General features: G+C 39.9%; 2 protein-coding genes across 16 annotated transcripts in view; both read right to left on the bottom strand.

Annotated features, from left to right (window-relative positions):
* Nucleotides 1–630: 630 nt before the first annotated feature.
* On the bottom strand, nt 631–4,944 carry GstZ2 (Glutathione S transferase Z2). 3 transcript variants are annotated; one of them, XM_030386753.2, is made up of 4 exons: nt 4,521–4,944; nt 1,691–1,868; nt 1,291–1,621; nt 631–1,229 (listed from the first exon to the last, which is right to left on the bottom strand). In XM_030386753.2, exons 1-4 carry the CDS (start codon nt 4,542–4,544, stop codon nt 1,100–1,102), a joined length of 663 nt encoding a protein of 220 aa, XP_030242613.1. In that variant the 5' UTR covers nt 4,545–4,944; the 3' UTR covers nt 631–1,099. The 3 variants fall into 3 exon arrangements, with proteins under 3 accessions (XP_030242613.1, XP_030242614.1, XP_030242612.1); XM_030386754.2 differs by lacking the exon at nt 4,521–4,944 and adding an exon at nt 3,589–4,450; XM_030386752.2 differs by lacking the exon at nt 4,521–4,944 and having other exon boundaries at nt 1,691–2,124.
* A 299-nt stretch (nt 4,945–5,243) lies between these two features.
* Nucleotides 5,244–18,513, bottom strand: part of LOC115563559 (uncharacterized) — a 38,256-nt gene continuing 24,986 nt past the window's right edge. For 5 of the 13 annotated variants that reach the window (XM_089256081.1, XM_089256079.1, XM_089256078.1 and 2 more), the window contains 4 exons: nt 15,391–18,510; nt 13,689–13,850; nt 12,975–13,501; nt 5,244–11,417 (listed from right to left, as the gene is read on the bottom strand). In XM_089256081.1, the coding sequence (XP_089112207.1) occupies nt 11,228–11,417; nt 12,975–13,501; nt 13,689–13,850; nt 15,391–18,510 (3,999 nt within the window). In that variant the 3' untranslated portion in view covers nt 5,244–11,227. Of the gene's footprint in view, nt 11,418–12,277; nt 12,372–12,974; nt 13,502–13,688; nt 13,851–15,390; nt 18,511–18,513 lie in introns of all 13 variants that reach the window. The other 8 variants (XR_016196142.1, XR_016196144.1, XR_016196141.1 and 5 more) reach the window with 8 other exon arrangements.

The raw sequence follows: 18,513 nt of genomic DNA, 5'->3' as shown, positions 1-18,513 counted from the left end.
GATGCGAGACCAGCCACATCTATTTAAATGTAGTCACCTGATAGCGATTTGAGGGCTTGTCTTGGAAAGGTCTACAGTGAAATTGATTTGAAGAGAACTAGCAATCAACTGGTACATACAATATACATATATGTATGTTAGGTGCATACGATTTAATGGGGCTTTTCATTTGGCTTGTGCTTTTTAGTAAAATACAGAGTTTACATTACTTGACTTGTTGAAATACATAGTAGATATATTTTTGTTTTAGCAAAGAGACATTTAATTATTTTATTTGTTATACATATACTTTAGTCTCGAGAGAACTCTATGGCGCTCCGGTTAAATGCCTAAGTTATGGTAAGTATGCATGTATTTCTTATATACTGTCAACAATTTGTTAGTTATTCTTTTGAATTTTCGGTTCTGCCTGCTAATGGAGTTTACTTCCTCGTTGACTGAAGCTTTGTACTTTCTTCAAAAAGTTACGTTGTAAAGCGCCCAACTTTTCTAGTTAACTTACATATGTATGCATACGTGTATACGATTGCGCGTTTTAGTTTATAGAATGTAAATTTGCACTTAAATTATTTTCATTTTTTAAATCCCTGAATTAAATTTTGCTTCTCGTCATGATTAAGTTTTTCAAAGTTTTTGTAGATTTTTTTTGTTTTGTTCTTTTTTTTTTAGTTTTTTAAATTTGTTTTGTTTCTGTTAGCCTAAATAAAATTCATAAAAATACGTTTTTACATATGAGTACATCTTTTAGACAATTTGTTTTCACATTGATAAACCAAAGGAATAATACAATTTTTGAATCATGTTTTTTCTTCTTCTTGAGAATAATTAATATTGTTATTGGTTTGGTTTTGCTGCCAAATAAAAATTTTATTTTTTATCGATAGTATTTTTATGCATTTATGCATAGTTAAATGCTGTTAGCAATTTTTTGAATCACATCCGACTGTTTCTCTCCGCCTCACCAGCTGACTCTCCAGCTCCAAACTTATTTCTGTCGCCGCCTTGTTGGGTTTCCGTCTGTTATAGATGTACTGTGTGTGCTACAAACTGCAATTCACTTTTTAGTTTTACGGCGTTTTGCAGTTGTCGTCGGAAAATTCTATTTGTTGGGCAGCTCCGGTGGACAATCCGGCTGATTGGAAGGATGAGCAGCTCGGAAAGCTGGATTGCTCTCCAGCTCGCGATCAATCCGCAATATAATGGGATATGGGCGCAAGTCCACATGGAATCTGCAAAGCAATCAGTGGAGTCATAAATATACTTGGGATAGTGCTGAAATGTACGACTTACCTCCTGGCATTGAACACCTGCGGCACGAGGCAACAGTCGGCCATTGAGATCTCGTCCCCAACGCAGTATTTTCCAGCCGAAGTGGACAGGGCCTTCTCCACGGCACGGAAGCCACGTGTTATCCAGTGCTGTGCCCACTCCTTCTTCTTTTCCTCGCCCACGTGGATGAGTACAATGAGGTTCTGAAGTGGCTGAATGCCAGAGCAAATGATCTCGATTATCTCGCGTACCTTGGCCCGCTTGTGTACATCCTGTGGCAGCAAAGGACGTTGGGGACGGGTCTCCTCCAGATAGTGCATGATGGCCACCGATTCGATCAGCGTATGCCCATCTAAATGGAGAGTTGGAGTGGAGAACAACTTAGAAATACCTAGCCAAATGGCATCATTGCTCTAGTTACCGATTTGCAGGGCCGGCACCTGCTCCATGGGATTAACCTCTCGATACTCATTGCAGTGCTGCTCTCCGCCCGACTTGATGAGACTTATGGGCTTGATGTCGTAGGGTATTTCCTTCAAGTTCATCGCAATGCGCACTCGCCAGGAGCACGAACTGCGCCAATACGAATAAAGTATCGGCTGGGAATCGTTAGAAACTTGATTAGTTGACATTTTCGTAGAGCTCCCTGTAACCCAGTTGCCAGCCACAAAATGAAACCACAATCTCAACGAACAGCCGTATCAGGCCCCCTTTGTGAGATGTGTGCCGCTCTCATTTGAATAAACAATTTAAGTCGACATAGAACAGGTTGCCACTGATAACGCACACACACACACACGCACGCAGAACAATATCACACACCCTCTTTGCATGTTTAGAATAAAGCTCTGTTGAAACCAGTTCCTCGAGAGCCTAACAGATTTTTAACTAGTGCTGATAAAAAATACATATTCATGAAGGTGTATCCGAGCTGCGGTCACACCGGTTTCTACAGATGGAATGGGCCAATGTGGTAAACATTTTATAGTTGGTTTGAATATACGAAGATCATTATAATATTATTTCTAATAATAATATGCCAAGACAAAACAATTTCTTGTTGTTTATTTATTATTGAATAGCTGAAGTCTGTTATTTAAAAAAAAAAATATTTCACTTCTGTTTTCAATATGCAATGACTATACAATATTCTTATCCAAAATTGGATACAAACTAGTAGCCTAAACATATATCGAACTCAACTATTTGGATAACTTAAGTATAAAGTTCTACAGGGATTTCCACTTTCTCTGTTTCCTTAGGTCAGTGAAAAAGTGTGTGATGTTATTTTTGTCTACTGGCATTAACGCCATAAAGCTATAAAATAAAACCCATTAAAGTCAGATAAAGGGTATAGGTATACTATTAGTTTTCTGTATGAATCAACCCAAACTATTCAACACAGTATATAAAGTATATATCATCACAAAACAGCATCACAAAAAAATAGTGTCCTCGTAACTCGGTAAATATCATCGTATAAGGTTTTCTAGGAAAGTTCGAAATGTTCACATCCATTTGTGTTAAGACATCTTTCTAAGCATTAAAAGTGAATCTGTGCTACTAGGGAAATAGCGAATTGTGTACATTGTGTATCTAGCAGAGTGCAAGTTTTAAGGGTGGATTATTGCTGACCTTCTAAGCCAATCAATTATATAGCCGGCTTGCAGGTCGTGGCAAATCTGCAAATATTATATCATTCCAAATGCTCTAGAAAAATCTATTTAAGTTGACAAAGTCACACTATCTGCTTTAGTGTTGATGTAAGCCATTTTGATTTTCATTACGTGAATTTTCCAAAGAAGAAAGATGGACAGAACCGGTATCTCAAATTATAAAGTTAGGTATGGCCGTCTGCGGCGATTTTACTGTTAAATGTATTACATTCTAAAATTGCTGAAATTGTTTTTATTCGCGATAAGCTTAACTTGAAAATCTTAGGAGGAATTTCGCAACTTTATAACACTACACAACCTTAAGTTAATTTTTTAAATTCTTCCTTAATTTAGATAGGATGCCTAAAAGTATGCTATGACAAATGTAACTTTGGTCTTCCGTCGACTTATTTTGTTTTATTTGAGTATTTTATTTATTTGGCAACTCTCAGAGCTCCTTTGTGCTTTACTATTAGCCCTACGTCTTATACGAATGTCGCCCGGCTTAGACTAATTACTACTAATTTAAGCCAATTGTTTTATAGTTATTTAGTCTAAACACATTTTTGTTTCTTCGGTAGTATATTTCCGATTCAAATATTTGGCAATAAGTCCAATTTGAATTGACACAAAAAGTACTAGCCTCTTCTATTGGAATACCCACATGATTCATATAGGGGCCTTGCGATAATTGCCAATTGCTGCAAACGCTACGGAAGTTATACACACACTGACCGCCTGTGCCGAAGGACTAAATGCTCTGAGCAACAGTAACATGAGCCAATGGCCCGGACAAGCGCCAAAATAATATGAATGTAGGTATGAGTGTGTGCGCGTGCATCTATATACAAAGGACCCTATTCTGTTCGGCCAAAAAGCAGACGAATTCCAGGAACAAGCGCCAGCCCACATAGGCCAACAAAGAGCGATGGGTCTGGTCTGTATGTATATTCAGATACAAACATACATATGGGAGCATAATAAGTTGCCTAAAAGTTCGTTGAACCCATGTGAAAGTAAATTCGGAAATATCCCGAGAATGCCAGGGAGCCGAGAGTAGGCCGAGTCGGCGCCGAGTTCCGATGTGTGTCGTACATCAAGGTCGGCTAGGGGCATTAACCTTAACCAATTTGACGTTGTCCTGGTTGCTAGCAAGCAAAAGCAAGCCTGTACGACGCGCCAAGGACACTCGCAGACGGCAACGGCACGGCACGGCGCGCTCAAGAGTCAGCGCGAGCGCTGCAACAAAATGGCTCACAAGTTTCGCTGGGGTGCTTTTCACTGATTAGGGGTTGCTTTTGAGAGCCGAAGTTTGAGTTGTGTGCTGCGGGCAGGGTTGTCGAGTCCGCCTCCTGCTGCATACAGCTGCCACTGTGTCCTGCTCCCAAACACAGCCTGGCAGCCCTGGACGCGCTATTTCACAGTGCGAGGAACAGCGCAAAAGCTTTTGGCTACGCGCATGGGCGAAAACCGCATGTTTGCAGTATGAGTTTAACTCAAACCAACTTACAGTCTTTGGCGGTGTAGGATGAGTGAGTTTTCAGCAAGCATTTTATTTTTTAGCAAGGGGGCATCGAGCACGGAGGGAGCACTTACCTTTGCTATGGCCGAGAGGGACATAGCGTTGTGATGATACTTTGAGTAGTTAATTTTGAAGCCGTTTAAGCCGGACGCACTGCGAAAACGTTAATTGGTGACCGGTCGGGGGTGGAGCTGCAGCAGAACTAGACGTTAGCTGCGTTAGGCAGTCGAACTCGGATCTAGTCACCAGCGGCACAAGAATTACACTGGCCAATCACCTATTTGGCAATCCGAACTGTGCCTTTGTCAATATAGTTGGATGCACGGCAAGGCTGGAAGGTAAACTGACTGCGGGCGACCCTAAATGCACTCAAAGTCAAACGAAACGATGGTTGAGGTAAGCGCGGAACGCGGGCGCAATGGACGCAACAACGGCTGAGGCAGCGACAGCGACAGGATACGATGCCAGAACGCAACTGAACACACTAAACTAAATAAAGGAGTGCAAAAACGAAAGCATAGGACACACGACAAAGCTGGCAGTGCGGGGAGAGCCAGAGCAAGTGAGAGCCAAGCAGATAGATACTCGACGCGCGAGCGAAAGGGAGAGAGAATGAAAGAGTAAGCGAATGAGAGAGAAAGAGCGCGAACGGCACAAACTAACGGCGGAACTCAGTATGGCAAAGTAAAAGCTGGCTGCGGGTTGCTGACTTAGCTAAGCTTTTAGCGCATATCCAAACCAATGAGCAGCAGTAGCTGTAAGAGATCTACATAAAATTTGAATGAAAACGCAATTGATTTTTTTATGACCACCAGTTTATTTGTGTTTTACATTTTTAAATGTTTCTTTTTTTTTGTGTTACTAGATTCTTTGTAAGTTTACTTCATTTCCATTAAGGTTGCTCAAATGATTTTTTTGATTAAATTACACGACTTAAACCTAAAGGTATGTAACATATGGACTAAAATAGTTAACAAATAGTTACAGTTTTGTTTCTATAGGAGTAAAAACATATAGATAAATAAACACCTAATATATAAATTTGTACAACTAAAGCAACGTCAGGAAATTGAAGTTGAACTCATTGCAAATTTCTGTTTCGTTTTTGTTTGTAGAAATGCAACAATGTGTATAACGACCTTAAAGCAGTCGCACAACCAATAGAATATCACACCAAAAAATGGCAGAGTACAACGAATACAACAAAGTGTAAGAGAGTGGGTGTAGGTGTTGTGTCTGTCTGTCTGTGTCGGAGTCTGTTCTATATGTGGAGGTGTGTGTATTTGTCTAAGGAGACAGCGGACATCATTGCTAACTAGTAGGTAGGTAACGGTAATTATCGTCGTTCTTCTGTGAGGCAGGGTTCTGTACAGATCTCACTCTCTCTTTGTCTCATGCTAGTGGGTGTACCGGGTACAACATTCATAAAGTTTAACTACCTCAGCGCTACCTAAGTTGTCGTCGTTGTTTTTGGCTAGCTAACAAAAGTAACTGTATAATATGTATGTACGTGTATACATATGTTTGTATGTATTTATAAAATTGCCAACAAATCAATAAATTATTGTTGTAATATTTTTAGAAAATAGTGTCCATATATCATCATCATTTTCGGTACAATTTGCTTGCAATGTAATGCATACGTTTCTTATATTCATTTTGTTTTCTCACTTAGTCTAATACATTCGAAGAATTGACTACAATTTAATGGCAAGAGCCACACGTTTTTTATAGTTTTTTTTTTTTTTTTTTTTCGTTTCTTTTTTTGTTGTTTTTTTTTCTGTGTTGTGAGTTTTTTTTTCGTTTTCAAGAAGTTTACATGTACACAACATTGTACGTTACACATACACATACAATACACAATAATCATAATAATCATAAGTATTTTAATGTTAATGTTAAATATAACTGGTAACATCAGCTAAATACAATATGCTTTAATATGCTAAAAACTTGTCGTTCCATTATAATTATCAGAGATGCAGCCATAGTCGAACGATTGTGACTTTAGCAAAATACATAATTTTAAAAATTATTTTTGGAGGGAATATTCATGATTCTCAAATATCTTTACGTTATTCAATTTGACATTGAATTTAATAATATAGTAAAGAATATTGTAAGCATGTGTATAAGAAACAATCAAATATCGTATTCAAATACGTGTTCAGTAACTAAAAAGCTATATCGTTTTCGATATCGATTTCGATTCGGATCGGTTTTCGATTTAGATTCGTTGAAAAAAATGCATAAGTTATGTGACAAAAAACATTTACATTTGTAAAAATTGTAAAGCATAGTTAAAGCAGTTTTACATACATATTTTAAATGATAGCACGTACGTAAAATCCGTTTGCCATTCATTTCAATTTCAACTTCCAATTTGTTTTCAGTTTCAATTTCAATTTCAATTTACACCTATTTTGATCATCAGTTACAACCATGAAAACATTTATGTATGTTTACATTCATGCATTTGTACCCACCCATATGATGTATGTCATATGCATGTACCATAAAATATTTCTTACCATCTCAATAATATCGTATATTAGTATAATATAAATATATATATATATATGTATATGTGTGTGTGTGAAAGAGTGTATACATGTCTGCATTTCAGAAAATTTACTTGCTAAGTACAATTTACGTTCAACAAGAGGTTATTATAGCATTTAAGCTAATGCCATAAAGTAACAGTTTAGTTTTCTTTTATAAAAGATTTCTGCATATTACAGTTAAAACTTACATCTGAGAGTTCTTGGTTTACTTATATATATATATATATATATATATATGGTTACTTCATCTTTTTTTATATTTATAATATTTTTGGATTGGATCGGCAATCCTCGGCAAAGAGCTGGAGCTTTGCCTCTACCCGACTTTCTTTCTCCGCCTTAAGAGTAATCGTTTAAAGTGTTTACGATTTATCTAATTCGAGCAAACGCAAAAAATATTAGATTAGGTTTTATTTAAAAAAAAAGAAAAAATGGATCCTAAGCAGAAATTAAAATGACAAATATAGTCGTTCTGAGTAAAAATAAAAGTTTATTGTTTTTTTTATTGGTTTGAACTAAAAATCAATTGCATTATTACGTTTTTATTTTAAGTTTTGGGCGAATGTTTTTGGCTATATCCTCCAAATGCTGCTCGATTATTTATGGATTCATCGTCAAGCCCTTATACTCGTTTGCCCAATGAAGTTTCATATATATTCTATATATTTGCATTGCTGGCATTTAGCCTAAAACTTTTCTATTACACTTATGAGCTAAACAGGAATACATCTATAGAAATGTACATAATGTTCTCTGTGTCTGTTTTCTATATTTGTATATATATATTGAATGTTTCACTTATGTTTTTATATTATTTTTTGTTTGTATTTTAAATTAAATTGATATGTCTAAGAGCTATTATCAATCGTTTATCAATAAAGAAAGATTTTATTCGAAGTTTTTTTCTTTTTTCTTCTGGTTTTTAGATACTTGCGCCTATGGTAAACTCCATATAAGAAGCTTCGCGCCATGCATGTAATTTGTATAGTAAAATTATTGTTAGAAATTGATGCTTGTACATATGTAAGTAGTGTAGTATAGGTGTTATACACACACTTCTCAATTAGTACACTTGAATCTTAACTAATCCGAGTTTTATATTGTATATTCACTTGTTGAGTTTGAGCTTTCGAGTTGTTGAGTTGTTGAGCTAAAAATAAGTCTGTGGCGTGCAGATCCAGCTTTCGTTAGGTGTTTATATACAGGTCTTATATAGTTGACAAATACACAGCAATCGAATATGGATATCTGTGTACTGCATAAATAGTTATAATACATTCTTATACACTTAATGAACAATCACAACGCAGAGTATTCGAAAAAAGTGCTGCTGGCGCCGCTGAGATTGCAGTTTTTGGTTTGCTTTGCTTTGTATTTATATATATGTATGTATATATATATATATATATATATATATATATATATATTTTTTGTTTTCTTTTTTTTTCGAAATAAGAGGAAAGTGAATATAGCAGAGAATACATTTCACAGATTGTCATATCTACTTTGTTTGCGTTTCGACTAATTAAAAAATAAAAATGCACCCAAATCACATTGAAATAACAGATTACAGTATTTAATCAATAGAAAGTGCAAAAGATTAAACATAAAACTAAATAATATATGTATACAATAGATGATGAAACAATAAATAATAGAGAGATAAATTCGCCACTTCGACTAGAAATTACAACCTAGCTTAATATTATTATTATTTAACTCTTTTCTTATTTGAAATATGGCTTTTTCTTTTCTTTTTTTTTTATCTGTAGGAAACTTTTTTTTTATAAAGCAGCAAAGTACCGATTACATGTCTAATGTTCGCTAAGTTCATATTTGTTATTTATGGTATATTCCTTTTGTGACTTAAGATCTAAGCTTTGAAGGCATTTACTTTAAATAATTTCTCATTCTTCCATGCGAACATAAAAAGTATTCAGTGGAAAACGAAAGGGAAACTGTGTACAGTGTTGAGTCTGTAGAGAAAATGCACACAACAAAAGTTGATCAGCTGAAATTAGATTTGCTATTGTTTGTCTGTATACAAGATTGCTTGTGCTAACATATATGTATGTTTATATATTGTATGTATGTATAAAAATAAGTAACTGGCTGAGAAGAGTCTTTAAGCGGCTTCCGAGGCCCACAACAAACTGTGTGAAGATACTTTGTGGTGGGTTTGCTTTAGCTGTCGCTTCCAAGTTTCTACTTATGCAATTATTTGGCTAAATATCGAATAAATGTGTCTACTCGTAATACGTACTTATACATTCAGAAATCTCTAACGAACGATATATAACTAAGGGCTATGCGTATGCCATCTATTTGTAAGAAAAGAAGAGAGGGATTCAACTTCTACAACGCAGGCGGCAAAACATTATTTCGGCACCGGATCGGCGCCTCTATAAATATTGCATTATCCTATAGACTATATCCTACATCCTGCAGTCGCGTTCGTTTGAGTATTGAAGTTCAGGACTGGATTCAATATTATTTTTAATACTTATTTACACTAATCGTAGCTGATGTAGACAATAAGCAAATTACAACCTTAAAAATTGCTACAAGTTTTACCTTTGCTTGGCCGTGTTTGTGTATGTGTGTGTGTGTGGGCGTGTGCGTGTGTGGGTATTGAGTTGTTGTAGCTCTAAATACATTTGGGTTTTAATTACAGTTAAATTAGATTAGATTATACATATACATATACATATATAGTATATATATTATACTTATTTACGTCATAATATACCACTGGCCTCGTAAACATTTATTGCGTACACTCAATTGATCTATTTGTTGTAGTACATTCGCTCACTCTCCAAATGGAAAACGTGTGATTCTTGTTGTTGTTGCTGTTGTTGTTCATTTTAATGGCAGATTTACTGTTTGTACCATGTACATATACATATACATACATACACACATAATTAATTACTATATATCTATTAAAAACGTTATATGTATGCTAATATATATATATATATATGTATATATATTCTCTGGGGCTAAACGAAAACAACTTTAAGTTCTTGCCTCGAGGTGAAGGAGTGTTCGTGTGTGTGTGTGTCGGTTTGTCTGTGTATGTTCGTGTGTGTGTGTGCTTTATCGATTTAATAAATATTATGTCTTTTATTCATTTCGGAGAAACATTTAAATAATGATAATAATAATATTTACTATTTAAATACGTAGCCTTAGAGTTCTGTATATATTTACAATATGTATATATATATATATTTATCTACTTATATGCATGTACCATGTAGTTTCTATATACACCTTCTTGTTAAAAGTTAAAATGTTTCAATTTGAGTTTCACTTTGTTTATTTCTCTTTAGCTAAAATCGTTTTTGATCTCACTCAATATCACTTGATTTCACTAGATTTTTCATTTGCTTTTGCTTTTGCCTCTGATGCAGCAAAATGCTCTACAATAGTTTCTAGATGTGTAAGTACAATAAAAATTTAAGTTTAAACGCTTGAAATTTGTTTGAACGGTAGCTTAGAACCTAAAACAACAATCATTTGTAGTGTTAGTGATTAGTATATATCGGTATATATACTCGTCGTCATATATCGGAACTCTTACGGACTAAGCATGTATCGTACAGTAACTGTGAAATGGGATGCAACTAGTTGTTAAGTAGAAAAACATTTAGTTAACAGTTACGTACGCGCTACTAGAGTTACTCAACTTGATTGATTTAGGCTTAGAATCTAAAACTACTGTCGAGTCGAGAGTCGAGAGAAAAACGCCTACTATAAAAATACGGTAGGTATAGTAAAGTTTGTTGTTTGTAACACAAATATTGCATTTGCCTACAGTAATAGTTAATAACAATTCAATTTGAACTTGCTTCAATATTAGTTATATAAGTATGTATATACAAATTAAACTAAGACTCTGATTTCTGTGTTGTAGTTAGCTAGATAGATAGTTAGATAGATAGATAGATAGATAGATAGATCTATAGATAGATAGTTGGGTAGGTCATTAGATAGGAAGAGAGTGTGAAGATGAGAAAAATGCCTTTAACTTTTGAATACATCGAAATTACGATATTCATTTACTTAACTATACACATTGAACTCGCATCCATCCGGTCGAGTATCGATTAATTTAATTATATTCTAAAAGTTGTAAGCAATGCTTGCTGCTTGCTTAACGCGATTGTCAATCGATGCTGAGGCCTTCCTGCTCGCTGTCCATAGTTAGTCTAGGAAGTTGCTGTGGCCATTGCTGCTGCTGCTGAGGATGTTGCTGCTGCTGCTGCTGCTGCTGCTGCTGTTGTGGCAACGGCAACAACAAGTGTGGATGATTGCTGTTTGGAATTGGCTAGTTGTTCCGCTTCTTGTACTCGATGCGTTTTCATATGGGCGCTGCGGCTCTTCACCTTATTGAAGACTCTGACAGAGTGAGAGAGAGAGAAAAGTAGAAAGTGCGTTTCATTAGAGTCCGATGTGAACAGGATCTCACTAACAAAAATGCATAATTTTAGTACAGGCTATTAAGACATTTAGATGGATAATTGAGCACAGATATAGCAGAGCATAAATAGTTGGTATCTAAGCGACATGCACACATACATATATACGTATATATATTCATATTTATGTATATAGATATTGCGGTGATTCATGCAAAGATCGATCGATTTGTCGTTTTTTAGTTTTTTCTTTTGAAAGTTACTTAGCCTTGTGTGTAGATAAATTGCTTTGTTGTTATTATTTACTATGGAGAGTACAGAGTTTTGCTTGGTAGTTTTTCGAACGTAAAACAGAAAATTTAATAAATACAGTTGTTGTAAGAGAACGAAAGAGTTGAAAAGAAATGTGCGCTGAAATTTTATTGAATAATGTAGACGATTGCGGCGTTTCTTCAGTAGTGATCTCGAAACGGGTAGAATTTCGACCAATGTGCTAGCCAATTAGTTGCTGAGGACCAGGACCAGGACCGGGATCAGGATCGGGTTCAGGATCACGCATAAAGCAAGCTCCGTCATATTATGAAAGATTTTCACATTTAGAAATTGTTTAAAAAGTCGATGAACGAATTGCCCCAGAAACGGTAAATGGGACATTCGGGTTATATGTATGTACAATAGATGAAATGCAAAGGGCACTTAGCGCGCTGCATTTCGAGTAGTATCAAAACCAATTGAGGTTAGTACATTAAAATCAGAGAACAAAGAGGTTCGAGACAGAAAACAAATCAAATGAATGAAACGCAAAGTGAAAACGGAAAATTATAAGCCAAATTCACTTACTTACCCAGAGATTGGCCGGCTCGAGTTGACCCCTGGCTGAGAGTCTGTGAGGAGCTGATTTCAGTAACGCCTATTTGCGAGTTGTGACTCTTCGCTTTAAAATTGCAATTTATTGAATCATTTATTGATTTGATGGTTCAATTTCAAATTGTTTTTTTTTTTTTTCGTTTTGATTTGGTTTGGTTTGGTTTTGGCATCATGGAACAACAAAATACAATACAACAACAATAACAACAATTATTATCGCTTAATGATTGAACGCTAAAACTAAATGGCACAAAAATAAGACTTGGATACACGAAACTCAACTAGAAAAGACTCTACAAAGCAAATCGAGTAGGCAGAAATAGGTACGAAAAAATGTGAAGAACAGCTGAAAATAATTGAAAATCATATTCGAATCGAAAACAAAATAACGTTCAAAATGTTCAAATGAGAAATGAACAAAAAAATTCTAGCTAGAAACAAGCCAGACTTCGGGCTCAATCGAATGAATATCTTTTGAGACGAAAGTTACGGTACGGTTACGATATAGCGTGCTTTACGGTCTTAACTCAATACGGGCACTCAAATCGCTCAATATGCTTGCGAAATTCAAAATTTTCAATAAATTTTAAGATTCTCTTATGAGCTTGACAATTTGGTATTTTGTTTAGTATTTTACGAATTGTTGGATAGTTTCTTGGGGGAATCTTACTTGCCGCACACCTTGCAGGGAAATTCAGTGTCCTTGGGCATATTGGAATTGTTGCTGTTGCTACTGTCTTTCATTGTTGACGATGCGGCTGTTGTTGCTGCGCCGGCAACAGCTGCTGTTGCGGCTGATGCTGCAGCTGTTGCTAATGCTGTGCTTGCCACTGAGAGCATCGTTGGGTGTGTGGCAATGCCAGCGATACTGTTGCTGTTGTTGCTCATATTATTGTTGTTGTTGTTGTTGTTCGCGGTGGTATTGTTATTGCCACTACTATGTGCTATGGTTGTTGTTGCATTGTTGCTAGTCTGTTGACTGCTGCTAGTCAAGGTAGTGCATGCGTTGCTGCTATTTGTGTTGTTGTTGTTGTTGCTGTGGTTGCTGGAATTATGGTTGTTGTTGGCACTAGTTGCCGTGGCATGCTGGTTGTTGTTGCTGTTGCTGTTGTTGTTGCTGCTATTATTGTTGCTGGCATTTCTACCATAAGCGTGTATGCGAACATGACCATGCAGCGCCGCCTTAGAACTGAAGCTCTACAATTTGGTCATGGAGCGCAGAGAGATCGGCATTATGTACAAGAAAGAGAGTAAAAGGAACCGGAGTGAGTTGTGGGGGTATTTTGTAGACGCAAGTGTGTGGAGGTACTAAATAGCTCAACAGGGTATAGGGATAGCATAGCCCGACCAGAACAGGTCTACCCACTCTCTGAACACTACTTACCGCCGAGCAGTCGGCAATCTCGCACACGTAGGGCTTCTGCTCCACCGCTGGGACGGTCGCAGGAGCTGGCTCCATTTTTAGATGCGACACCTTGTAATCCACACAGAGTTTCTTCCAAAAGTAATACATTTGCACGCATTCGCCAGAAGTCTTTGTGTGAAGCTGCAAGATATGGACATAATATCTTTGAGTAAAGGTCATTTAACTGAAAGTGCAATAGTCAGGAATGTCCGACTTCGAGATACTTTAGCTCACTTTGTAAAAAGGATTCCATTTTAGGAACAAAATGAAAACTTTCTAAAACTATAAATAAGGTTTATCTATTTGCCGAATATCTACATAATTAATTTAATCTCTCATTCTTACAGTAGAGCCCCATAGTAATCATGTTATTTTATGATTCGCTAGTCTCTATCAAGTTAATTGAAACAAGTAAGAAAGCTCTAGTCGAGACTGCTCGACTAGGAGATCCCCTGAACCCTTCGAGCAACTGATATTTCAATAATAATTCGCACATACACACGCACACACACATACGCAAACAAACAAACACAAGCACACACACACACAGGCAGCAAACAAACACAAGCATACACACACACGCGCACATATACAGGCAATTGCGCTTGGGTTGCGCTGCAGTGTTGGCAATATAATCAGAACTTATTTGTTGAATAATTTAATTTCTAGACGTACGATCGTAATGAAACTTTCAGAACATAATCATAATGTGTAAATGTATGAGTATACCAAAGCACAAGTCTCTAGTATTTGATATACGAGTTTTAAAAAGATGAGGGTGAGGGGGTGGATATAAGGGTGAGGGGTAAATTTTAATAAAAACCGAAATTGTATAAAATGCGTCTTAATATATATTTAAAATTTCGACACTCTGGCTTTAAAGATGTAGGAGATATAATTTTTTAACTGATCTTCGATAAGGTTTTTTATCGATAAAAAAATATCGGAATAAGTTATCGTTTTTTAGTGATAAACTCGATATGCGCGCGATATATACGGACATTTAAAAAAAAGTTTAAGTCTCTAGCTCTTATATCTTCTGAGATCGACGCGTTCATACATACGGACAGACGGACGGACGGACGGACGGACGGACGGACGGACGGACGGACGGACGGACGGACAGACAGACAGACAGACAGACGGACAGGGCCAAATCGACTCAACTCGTCGCCCTGATCAAGAATATATATACTTTATGGGGTCTGCCACGCCTCCTTCTGCCTGTTACATACTTTTAACAAAACCATTATACCCTGATTTCCCATTTTCAATGGGTTCAGGGTATAAAAAGAGCAAATGATAGATGTTTATAATTTCATATCCCCAGTGTAAAAATCCTCGTTATCAAACATAAATTAGAAGATGGCTTTTCTATACATCGAGAGTTTGTAAACTAAATTTTCTCCAGTTTTATTGTTCAGATTAACGAAGAAGTTATTATTATCTATTGATTTACCAAAAAATATATTTAAATGCCGTTAAAGAGTATACAAAATAGGAAAAAAAACATTTTCTAAAGTCTTGCAGCTAGAGCTCTAAGAGTTAAAATACTGCAGGTCGCTTCCAGTACTGATTAAGTAATTAATTAATTAGAACACCTTTAATAATGCCTCAAGAGGAAAACCTTTCATATGATTTGACTAAAATTGTTTTTCATAACAAATTTCCTTATTCTCACCTCACTTGCGATTTTGCCAAAGTCTTTGCCGTGTTTCTCGAGGCCGCGTAGAAACTGCTCCAGCTCGTAGGCTGTCCACTTCATCTGGAATGCGCTGGACTGCATCTGCAGTAGAGCGAGCACCGCTGCCGCCGAGTTGCCCTTGGCGTCGAGCAGCGTCTGTAGGGCCACCTCCTCGGAATGGCTGCCCATGGGCACGGCCGATGACTTGCTGAGATCTATGTAACGCATCAGAATCTTGTCGTCCAGCTGGACGCTGGGGTCCCACATGAGGTCGGCGCACATGGGCTCCTTGAGGGACTCCTCTGGCGCCCTGCAGGCTGGGATCTGCGCTTGATAGGTGGACCCGAGATTCACCTTGGACTCATCGCAGAAGTCCACCAGGCCCACGGGATCGCCAAAGTCATCGTCGAACACATCGAACATACCCTGGCCCAGCTGCTTGCGCACGTTGCAGTAGAGCCCGGTGCCCTTGCGATCGGGGTTGAGTATTGGGGCCGGCGTGTAGTGGGTCCGCGAGGGCTTGCGCAGCTTGGAGCGGTGCGGCGAGAGTGTGTGGAATTTCGAGAACTTGTGCACATCCTGCGCCCCATTGGAGCGCAGGCGCCGCTTCAGTATGGAATTCGTCTGATTGGACAACGGCTGCAGATTGGCCACGCTCGAGGCAGCAGTGACGACGGGCGTCGGAACTGCTGCGGACAAAGCGGGCAGCATGGGCTTGCTGCAGTTGCTCTTGGAGTCGTCGCAGACGAAGAGCAGGCTCGCATCCAGTGCAGTCGCCTGAGCCGTGCTAAATGCGGGCTTGTTGCTGCCAGCGCCAGTGCTGCCAAAAAGCATCGGCTGCAGCAGGCTATTCAAGGGCTGCGGCATCATCGACTGCTGCTGCTGCTGATTGGTATCCATGTACTGGGATTGACAGTTCACAGGCGAGAAGTTGGTGAGCACAAAATCTGTTTGCTGCTGCTGCTGTTGCTGTTGTTGCTCGCTTTGAATTGCAGGCAGTTGTGGCAATTGCAATTGTTGCTGCTGACTCTCCAATTGCTGCTGTTGCTGCTCTTGTGGTTGCTGCTGCTCCTGCTGCTGCTGCTGCTGCTGTTGCATTTGCAATTGCAGTTGCAAGTGTTCTTGCTGCTGCTGCTGTTGCTGTTGCTGCTGCTGCTGCTGCTGCTCGTAAAGCACAGACGTGGACTGCAACTGCTCCATGGGCTGCACGTTTGTAGTAGATGCAGCTGTTGCTGCGTGCAGCACTTGGCGCTGCTGGCCGAACTCGCGGGGCGAGGAGGACAACAGCGGATCATCGGAGTTGGGCATCATTTGGGACTGCAGACCAAGGCCGGGCAAGTAGTAAAGATCAATGATGTTCTCGCCCTGCTGCTCGCTGCTCAGCTGCAGTTGGATATTCTCCTCGGGCAGCACCTCGCGCAGCACCTGCTTAACGTCCTCGGCAGAGCCAATGCCACTGGTGAAGAAGGACTCGGATAGCGGGGAGGTGGCGTTGCGCGAGTCGTTCAGGAACTCCTGATCCTCGTCCAGGAACGACAGATTCGTCTCGGCAAACTCGCGGAGATCGCACTCAGCATCATCCTCGGTGCCGCTCAGCAGATCCTCCACTTTAATGGACGGGTCGAAGCTGCTCTCCTCCAGCACCGTCTTCAGCTTGAGTATCTTCTCGTTGTCGTTCTCGGTGAGCTGCTGCAGGGAGTCGCCGCCGTCTGTCTTGAAGTAGACGTGCGAGAAGTCTGTCTTGTCGCCGAAGAACGTGTGACTGGCGTCCACAAACTGAGCCGCAGCATCCTCTATGAAGGGCGAGGACTGTGCCATATTCTCGTGGCTGGACGGCGGCGTCGGATAGGCTATGGGCGAATGTAGGGGCGAGGAGAGCACGCCGAGATTGCTGCCGTTGCGCATGTTGGCAATGGCCTGAATTTGCGAGCTGTTCTGCATGATGATCTCCTTGGAATGGAATTGCTGGAAGGTGGGCAACGGCGTCGTCTTGTTGACGCTGCTCGTTGTGCTGGTTAGTCCCGGCTCCGTCTTGACCAGCTGCGTGTGCACAGCCTCGCCGGCCTCGCTGAGCAGCGAAAAGTCATCGGAATGTTCCGCCTTGTTCACCCCATCCTCCTCATCATTGAGCAGTTCCATAGTGTCCACCGTTTGGAGCAGCATTTCCGTATCCGAGACATTGTACACCTCAGCGTCGTCGAAGAGGTCCGATGCATCCGCATCGCTCGTGTAGGTCACTGTGTAAACACCGCCCCCGCTCGTAATGCTGCTGGCCTCGCTGACGCCCAGATTCTCCTGGCTGTTCGCAATGGCCACGGAGAGCGGAGTGCCGTCCGGCAACGAGATGCTGCTGGAGGAGCACGTGGCATTGCTGCTGCTGCTGCTGTTGTTGCAGCTGTTGTTGCTACTGTTGATTTTGCTGCTGTCGCTGGCCGTGATTGCCTGGGTGGAGACGAGCTTGCTCTTAGTGGACACCACATGCACATCCGAGGGTATGATGACGGTGCGGTTGTTGTTGGTTATTATCTGTCGCCCGGTGGTCTGGAGAGTGCTGCCAATCGTAGTCAGCTCCGTGCCCGTCACATTGCTCAGCAGGAGATTCGTGCTGTTCTGGGACTGCATGTGCGTCTTCTTGGAGGCGACGGCGATGCGCGTGCCCCGCTTGAGCAGCTCAATCAATGTCGAGTCCTTGGGGTCCACGTTGCTGGAGAGGCCGTTGATGGTGCCGCCGCCCTTCAGTGCCGTCAGGGCGCTCATTGTGGTTGTGGTAGGCACGTTGTTGGTGGTTATGGTGATGGTGTTGGCACCACTGCCCAAGCTGAGGGTCTTTGGCTGCCTGTGGCCTCCGCTGAAGATCTCGATGCTCTGTGGCAGGCCAATCTGTTGTATGCTTAGCCCGTTGCTGCTCTTGATTGTGGTTGCTGCGGGCAGCACCGCTGTGGTGGTGCTGCTGCTGGTGGAGAGCGCCTGGCTCAGGCTGGTGCTGCTGCACTTGGGGTTGAGAAGGCTCTCCAGGTCGCTGATCGAGCGTCGCAGGGTGTTGCTGTTGCTGCTGCAGACTCCAGCGCTACCACTGCCGCACGAGGTGCTCGGTGGTGCAGGCACCACAAAGGCGCCCTA

Source organism: Drosophila navojoa, chromosome 2, assembly GCF_054131105.1.
Source record: "Drosophila navojoa isolate 15081-1374.11 chromosome 2, UAZ_NAV_1.0, whole genome shotgun sequence".
NCBI lineage: Eukaryota > Metazoa > Arthropoda > Insecta > Diptera > Drosophilidae > Drosophila > Drosophila navojoa.
This window is presented reverse-complemented; position numbering and strand designations above follow the sequence as displayed.

What these genes read in the sequence shown, in the direction of transcription:
- GstZ2 (XM_030386752.2), bottom strand. Translation starts at nt 1,901, where the DNA reads ATGTCAACTAATCAAGTTTCTAACGATTCCCAGCCGATACTTTATTCG. An exon ending in GGTGCCGGCCCTGCAAATCG is followed by an intron (nt 1,622 to 1,690) that starts GTAACTAGAGCA and finishes CTCTCCATTTAG; the next exon opens with ATGGGCATACGCTGATCGAA. An exon ending in CAGGTGTTCAATGCCAGGAG is followed by an intron (nt 1,230 to 1,290) that starts GTAAGTCGTACA and finishes ATTGCTTTGCAG; the next exon opens with ATTCCATGTGGACTTGCGCC.